Source organism: Cucurbita pepo, unplaced genomic scaffold (genome assembly GCF_002806865.2).
Source record: "Cucurbita pepo subsp. pepo cultivar mu-cu-16 unplaced genomic scaffold, ASM280686v2 Cp4.1_scaffold000517, whole genome shotgun sequence".
NCBI classification, from domain to species: domain Eukaryota; kingdom Viridiplantae; phylum Streptophyta; class Magnoliopsida; order Cucurbitales; family Cucurbitaceae; genus Cucurbita; species Cucurbita pepo.
Window position 1 is genome coordinate 15,066 of NW_019646746.1, and position 8,452 is coordinate 23,517.

General features: G+C 35.1%; 2 protein-coding genes and 1 long non-coding RNA gene across 3 annotated transcripts; all 3 read left to right on the forward strand.

Moving 5' to 3' along the window:
* Positions 1 to 732: 732 nt before the first annotated feature.
* LOC111785501 lies at positions 733 to 2,168 on the forward strand. Its single transcript, XM_023665895.1, has 2 exons — positions 733 to 1,304; positions 1,825 to 2,168. Exons 1-2 carry the CDS (start codon positions 762 to 764, stop codon positions 1,996 to 1,998), a joined length of 717 nt encoding a protein of 238 aa, XP_023521663.1. The 5' UTR covers positions 733 to 761; the 3' UTR covers positions 1,999 to 2,168.
* Positions 2,169 to 2,296: 128 nt separating this feature from the next.
* LOC111785497 (pre-mRNA-splicing factor CWC25-like) lies at positions 2,297 to 3,323 on the forward strand (the record flags this gene model as incomplete). The annotated part of the gene is given in 2 exon segments (XM_023665891.1): positions 2,297 to 2,595; positions 3,223 to 3,323. Coding segments are annotated over 2 exon segments (169 nt in total), but the record flags the coding sequence as incomplete, so codon positions are not given.
* A 179-nt stretch (positions 3,324 to 3,502) lies between these two features.
* Positions 3,503 to 5,099, forward strand: LOC111785498. Its single transcript, XR_002813674.1, has 3 exons — positions 3,503 to 3,917; positions 4,291 to 4,351; positions 4,706 to 5,099. It is a non-coding gene; the product is annotated as an uncharacterized LOC111785498 (long non-coding RNA).
* Positions 5,100 to 8,452: the final 3,353 nt, after the last annotated feature.

Genomic DNA, 8,452 nt, shown 5'->3' on the forward strand with positions numbered 1-8,452 from the left:
AATGAGAACAATCTACGTGATATGACTAATAAAAAATTAAAAGTTAGTACCTATACCAACAAGATGCATAGTTTGTTTGTAACTTTTTATATTGGGTGATCAGTGTTAGACGAACACGACTCTCCACATGGTAAGTATGATATTGTCCACTTTAAGCATAAAAGTCTCATGGCTTTGCTTTTGGGTTTCCCCAAAAGGAAACAGACTAATGGATAGAGTATTATTTGATTATAAACCCATGATCATTCCATAAATTAGTCGATGTGGGACTTTCATCATTTAACACCTCCCATCGAACAAAGTACGTCTCCCCTTAATCGAGGCTCGACTCCTTTTTCTTTTTGGAGTCATAGTCATTTTTTACTATGCTTTCGTGGATGCTCGACTCCTTTTCTTTAGGAGTGCTTTGTTCGACATTTGAGAATTTACCAATCTATCGGCACAACTAAGTTTAGGGTATGACTCTAATACCATGTTAGACGAATATGACTCTCCACAATGGTATGATATTGTCCACTTTGAGCATAAGCTCTCATGGCTTTGCTTTTGGGCTTCTACAAAAGAGTAAACACATGATCATTCCCTAAATTAGCCCATGTAGGACTTTCTTCATCCAACAACCAGAACCTACGTGAGAAAACAAAATAGGTATAGAAATAAGTAATCTGACTATATAAAATTAAAAATTAAAAATAAATAAATAAATAAAATAAATTTATGGAGCTACTAAACAGAGTCTATTGCACCGACTCCATGTCGACATGTCAATCACAGCCTTCAAACGCCCGCCATCAATGGAGCTCACAGTCCCAATTCCCCGAATCCCCCAAAATTTCTCCCCAATTCACAGAGCCCTAACTAAATTCCACGTCACTTCCTCATCCTCATCCAAAAGCCCTAATTTCCAATTACCGCTTCCATCAAAATCGCTCAAACCTCCGAAAGCCCTAATCGCTCCAAGAGGCGAAGAATTTCCGACGATGGCGGAGATCCTGGCGGCCGGCGAGGCTCAGAATATAAGCCTCCGGCTGCAAACGTTAGGGCCGTTTTTCCGAATAACGGCGAAAAGTTTGGAATCGCAGCGAGAGATTGGGAAGGCCGAGGGGTTGATACGAGTGTGGTTGCGAGGGAGGATTCTTCACCTGGATTCAATTCGATTGAAGCGAGAGAGCTTGGGAATGGAGAAATCGATCTTTGGACTCGGATTGTTCATCGGCGCTGTTGCGATTCGGTATGGGTATGATTGTGGTTGCAGGACGGCGGAGTTATTGGCCATCAATGACTCCGATCTTTACCATTCTAAGGTTGTTTTCTTCTCTATCATTTTTCACCTCTTTTTTTCTGGATAGAATTTGTAAAACATAATTAAAATTGATATTACAGTTTGTTATATAAAATTGATATTTTGAGACGAAACCAATATTAAAGTTCAAAAATATATTTTTTTAAATAAAATTCTAAAGGATTGGGGCAGATTATAATATTTTTTAAATCTATTTCTAATTTTTTTTCAAAAATAAGTTACTCATTATCTAATTATTTATTTAAATTTTTTTAGTAATAAATTTTTATTTTCAATTTATTTTTAAATATTTAATTAAAATTTGTAGGATGAAAATTTACATTTTTAATAATAAAAAATTATTTCTAATCTAGTTTTAGAGAAATTAATCTACCGCAACTTAATTCATAAAATTTTCATTAATTTGAACCCAATTCTTTGTATGATGTTTTCGGATCATCCAGTCTTTTAAATGTTATATTTTATATATTTTGAATGAAAAGAAATGTATCGAGTTTTAACATTGGCTACGTGTTTGGCAGCTCGTTAGATTCTACACAAGGATCGGGTTCAAGAGTGTGTATGAAGTGAGTGGTTCGAAGGTAGGAGACATTGGGGACATGTTGGTGTGGGGAGGGGTTGGGACTAGAATGGATGCTCCCATTGAAGCCCTTCTACTTAAATGGTGTTCACGGTTCAAATCCCGGTCATCTTAACCCACAAAACGTCCACCAACGATGTACAACGTATCGTATACTTAGTTCGAGCTTATATTGAGAAAAATGTATTTATACGTTAATTTAATATATTTATTTAATGTAAATGATGCAAGTTAATTAAAATATTTTTTTCAGATTAAATATTTATATGACTTGCCTTTACCTATTAGTTAATTTTTATATAATTCTAACAAAAAGAAATTAGTATTTAAAATATTTAATAAATTAAAGAATTATTATTAAAATTTTATTAATCTAACATTTATATTGAAAAAAGGGTTGAATTAAATAATAATTATATAATTTGAATATAACTTATGAGAGTCAAATTTCCATATAATTATTAATTACATCCTTGATTAATAAATAATAAGTTTTATTTTATTTATTTATTTTTTTCTGGAAGTTTGACACGTCACTTCACTTCCCCGCGAGATGAAGCCCTAACTTCCCACCCCCTGTTTTAGTGTTTTTCACTTCCATTTTTTTTTTTCTTTGACACAGAGAACAAGACGGCGCGAAGCAAATGTCGCGTCGTGAAATTCGGGAATCCGACTCCAATCGCCATCGTTCCAGATTCGATGGAGAATCCAGGTACCTTACTTCTCTTTGTCTGATTGTATTTCCATTTCTCTAAGTTCATTGACTTTTGTTCGGTTTCAATGGATTGTCTTTGTGTTAGCTTCCATTAAGGTTCCGGAATTTCCATAATTTTGCCCCAGTATGCTAGAGTGTCGGCGTGCGTGAAATTTGTTGATGATGTTTGCTTTGATGTTGTCGTATTTCAAGCTTCAAGTTACGTAGAACATGTGTTTTGATTGTTACGAAAGAAATGACTCGACAATTGCTTTTGCAATGCGCAGTCTAGTAGTGCTTATGTCTATTAGTTCTAGTTTCAAATTACTTCATGGTTATTGATGGCTACTCAGTACCGCGCCATTGTTATCAGCCCTGCATTATGCCAATTCAATTTCCTCTAGTTCCAAAACGCTCTAACAAATATTAATTTTCACTTTTTTGCTTAGTCAAAAGTGAGGGATGTGAAGAGAAATGCATTACCATATTTGGATATTGCAGCAATAAGATGGATTCATTCTTTTCCTTCCAATTGAATCAAAACAATACTTAAGATAGAACAAGTGATTAATGTGTTTCAAGTATCGTGTTATACTTGATCATGGAACTCTGGCATGACATGAATATGTGGCTTATTGTTACTAGTCCCAAGAGGTCAAGGAGGGACAGGAAAACATTAGAGGAGAAGTTATCTAGAAACTCTAGTTCTCATGTTGAAGATAATAAAGATCGGGATCAGAAACATGGGCTTCAACATGAGGGGCAAGATATGATACCCCATGAGTGTTCATCAGCACTTGATTCTAAGCCAGAATATGGGGTTAGCAAAGGAGCAAACAGGAACAGTGATAGGAGGGATAGAAGGACTAAACATTCAATGAATCCCACTGAAGTACCACGATCAAGATCTTATTTTCAGGTTTGTACTAAATTAAAGATTGTTTTTCAATTAATTTTGATAATTTCTTCCTTAGTTTTTGAAAAATTAACATTAGTCTAGTTTGTTTGTCCTAAATTTCATGGTTTTATTGGCAGCATCTTAAGGCTCAGCATTGAACCATTTTTTAGTCTGTCATCTCAATAGCTGTAATTGCTATTATTCATTGCTTCTTTTCATATGAGCTGCTGAAGGGGGACTGCTGCAAAATATGGGCATAAAAATTACCTGACTTGGTCTTCTTCGAGATATCGTTGTACCTTCCTGGATATAAATGAACTATTGTGGGGATTTCCTTTGAATTTCATGAAATTCATGATCTACATTATATTTCATTCAAACATGTTGGATGCAATACAAGTGGTCATAGACCGCAGCCAATGTCTTCTTGAAGTGAAATGAGGTAATTTTTTTGAGAGATTGTTTAAAGTAGGCATCTCAGCCAGAGCATTCCCTTCCTTGATAAAATAAAGCCGTAGGATATGTTGTAACATGCTTTTTGTTGGGTCAACAAATGGATACATATATTTTTTGAGATCTTTTATTTTGATAGCTATGGAATTTCATCATCCACATTACTAAAACTAAATAGCTTATCTCAGTAATAATTCTCTTTTCTCTGTATTTCTCTCTCCTTCTGCTTTTCCCATTCTTTGCTGCAATTTAGATTCCCCAACATTTTGCTGGGCTGATGTTATTGGAATCTTGTTCAGCCCTGTGCTTTCAAGTGCATCCATGTATATTACTTAGGCTTGCCTGTGCATGTCTTGTAACAGCATGTCAAACGTGGTAATGATGGGCAAGTTGGTCAAAGCTTTGGTCGGAGTGCAACTAGGGGTTGAGTTTCTTACTTCCTTTTAAGCCCCAATTCCAACTCTTTTTCAAGTTCTCTTCCTTATTTTTTCTCTTCTTACACGCCATGAGTACAGGTACACAAAGGACACGATGTTTAGTCTACTCTTTGTAACATTACTGATCAAAGCTATTGCACATGTATTATTATTGTTGTTGTTGTTGTTATTGTTATTTCGACTCTCATAAATGTTATTCTAAATATTTGGAGCAACTAAAAGATACTATTGTTTTTGTAGTTTATGTAGTCGTGCATGGGAAACTTTAGAATATCTCTTCAACCTTTCCATTCTTGTTTCTCTTCTCATGATTTAGTATCTGGGTTTGCCTTCTTTTTAGAGCGTGGTTGGTGGAAGGACTCAAGGGAGAAGGAGAAGGATAACGATAGGGCATCTGGGAAGGGAACAGCTTATAATTCACAGCAAAGAAATGAGATGCCACAAGCCGTGAGAGACGATAGCCACCGTGATGAGTCTTCAAAACTGGAGGATTCAAGTGTACTTGCTGATACAAAGCCGTGAGAGACAATCCACCACTTGACAATCCGTGAGAGACAATCCGTGAGAGACGATAGCCACCGTGATGAGTCTTCAAAGCCGTGAGAGACAATCCACCACTTGACAATCCACCACTTGGGATTCAAGTGTACTTGCTGATACACTACCAAATGTCTTTAACTCTGATACCATTTGTAACAGCTAAAATCCACCGCTAACAGATATTTTCATCTTTAGACTTTTCCTTCGAGATTTTAAAATGTGTATGAGAGTGCTGTTGATCTCTATAAATAGAGATAGAGTGTTGAGAGAAAATATGCAAAAGAAACAGAGAAAGAGAGAAGAAAAAAAATGGAGCGGAAAAGAGGTGCTTTAGTTGCAATGGTGGGGCTGTTGCTGATAGCCGCTTTTGCAGAGTCCACCGCCGTGGATGAAGTGATTCAACTAGTTTCCGATGGAGGGAATGATTTCCCAAGAAAGATGATGAAGGGCGCCGAAGAGTGTCCTAGACAGCTTGTCAGGTGCAAGAAGGATTCCGACTGCCATCGTGCTTGCAAATGCATGCCGTACCACTTCTGTGGTTAAAACTCGGCTGTCTCCGACGAAGAAGCTCCGCCGTGTCGGATGTTCTACAATAATGTCGTTCCTTATTTCCTCCATGTCATGTCTGTCTCTGTGTCTTTTCTACTTATGTGAAAAATAAAAGTCCGTATGTCTCTTTGATCACTCTCTCGTCTGTGAGTGCATTCGATCAATTCGTGCATATGACGTTCGTCTACCATTTTGTTGTAATATTTTCTATGTCCTTATGGATCTATCTTCTTCCATCAATCCTACTTTGGTATAATTAAATTTATGTGAAAACATCTATCTAATCTAGTGGATGTGTTTTAAAACCGTGAGATTGAGGATGACACGTAATGGGCTAAAGTAAACTATGTCTATTAGCAGTGGACTTGAGTGTTATAAATAGTATCAGAGCTAGATACTAGGTGGTGTGCCAACGAGGACGCTGTCCTTTAAGGGGTGGATTGTGAGATCCCACATCGATTAGAGAATTGAATGAAACATTCCTTAAGAACGTGGAAACCTCTCCTAATAGACGCGTTTTAAAACCTTCAGGAAAAGTCTGAAACGAAAATTTCAAAGAAGACAATATATGTAATGAATATTATATTTATTTATTTAAAGAAAATATTTTATAGCAATTTCGTTTTCAAGCACCCTTACAAATGGCCTCGTAGTGTCCTCGTTGGACCATTTTCCCATTCATTGCCATCATGGTTGTCCTCTCTGTGTACTATTGGACGAATTTATCAAATCCCAAGAATTTTTTTTACTTTCCAATAATATAATCCCAGCCACACAATTAGTAAAAAATTCTATCAGAGAGATCCCACAAGAAAAACTAAATATTCTTTATAAGAGCGTAGAAATCTATCTCTACCACCGTAGACGGTTTTAAAAACTTTGAGGGAAAGTGGTGAAGGCAAAGCAAAAAATGGACAATATCTACTTGCGGTCGACTTCACACACGTTTAAAAATTAATAGATATATTTAAAATAGACGAAAAACAAGATTTTCTATTTAAAGAAGTACAATAATTGTTGGCTAGTTTATATATATATATTTTTTTTTTATGTGAAAATTTATATAGAATTTATTGGTGTGTTGGCACGAAAAGTCGATGATCATCGATCTATAAATTAGAAACAGATAGGAAAAAGTTGTGAGGAAAGCATGCAAAAGGAGTGTGATAAAGTGAGTGAAAGCAAGAGCTCGTAAGAAATATTGTGAGTGGAAGAATTGAGAGTAGAGATGTTTATGAGGCGGGGCGGGAACGGAGAAGTCTTTCCAATTTCCATTTTTGTCCCTTATTTCATTTTCGATTGTGTCAGAGTTGCTTTGTATTTTTTAAATTATTATTTCTTAAAGTATTTAAGAATATTATTGAAATATTTAAAAGTCCACGGATGCTCGTGGTCCATGGTAATTATTGGAGTTGTTGGTTAGTCTATATTGTTTTTTTCTATGGAAATTTACCAAAGTTATAGGAGCAATTTATCAAAGGAACACTATCTCCGTTGGTACGAGATTTGTTTGGAAAACCAAAATCAAAGATATGAGAGGTTATATTAAAAGTGAAAAATATCATACCATTGTGGAGCGTCGTGGCTTCTAACATGACTTAAAAAAAACACCCGAACATAAAAAACGGTAAAATTGTAATTTTTACTACAAACGATGAGAGGAGTGAATTGTCTCCTGCTTGCAAATGCATGCCCTACTTCTTCTGTGAATGAAGCTCCGCTGTGTGGGATCGGAGATTCTACAATGATAATCTCTCTGTCTTTTTTATTTCTGCAAAAAAAAAAAAATGTCTCTTTGATCACTCCCTCATCTTTACGAGTCTACGTGATCAATCTTGTTGTATTCTTTTCTGTCACAATGAACGATCTTTGTCGTTGCAAGAACAGTGAAAAAAATTGGATTAAATTTACTGTAACTCGTCAACCTAACATACGTTTTGGGGGCTCGTGATTATGACTCTAGGACTTATTAGAAGGTAATTTTCGTAACGACCCTTGTCAAGGATTTGACGTCTCATCGTCCCGACATTCCTACACATCCCATGTAACATGATCAAGTTACTTACTTCTCACTTTTAAGAGTGGAGTGAAGACTATCTTCATAGATTATCGTAAGTCCTGGAAAAAATTTCGAGAGGTCACTCAGCTATTCTCACAGACCAACACGAGTCATTTCAACATGTTTTGTCTTCACTCATATGCTCTTATGAAAATTTTCAAGAGGTCACTCAATATAGAATTGCTCCATGCAAAATACGCTTAACTATGAAGTTCTTATAATTGAACCATGGGAAAAAAAGATGTACCTCGTTGGTATAGGCAGTGACTTTCAATTCTTTTAACTCACACGATTGCTCTCATTCGGATGTGGTCTCGGTTTAATCATGTATCCGTCGTACAAAAGACCATAATAGGGCTATGCAATATCACAATAGATATTTTATTTAATTTTTTTATAGCGTTCAAAAATGACAGTGAAAATTTATAATTTAAAAGAAAATATTTTTATAGATATTTCATTTTCAAACGCCCTTCCAAACAGCCACGTATTTTCCTTGCTGGACTATTTCGCCCTTTCATTGTCATCACGGTTGTCGGACGTGTATAGTTGAACGAACTGGTTAAAACCCATGAAAACTTTTACTTTCTAATGAAATAATCTTAGCCACACAAATAGTATAGATTTCAAAAGACGTGCTTGCTCGTTTAAATAAATACTTTTTGGAAGTTAACGGGAGATATGAGAATTAAAATTTTTATTTATAAAAAAGAAGTATATATTTAAAAAAAAAAATTAAAATTATAGGTCGATCGCAATGTATAAGTAAAATAAATACCTAAAAAGAGCACAAATATTTAAATTTAAGTCTTTCTACCAATTATACTTTATATAATATAAAATAANGAGCACAAATATTTAAATTTAAGTCTTTCTACCAATTATACTTTATATAATATAAAATAAAATATAAATAACAATTGGCCTATTAGCTCAGTT

Coding starts and splice junctions, on each gene's coding strand:
- LOC111785501 (XM_023665895.1), top strand. CDS start 762: ATGTCAATCACAGCCTTCAAACGCCCGCCATCAATGGAGCTCACAGTC. Junction 1,305..1,824: donor CCGATCTTTACCATTCTAAG/GTTGTTTTCTTC, acceptor CGTGTTTGGCAG/CTCGTTAGATTCTACACAAG.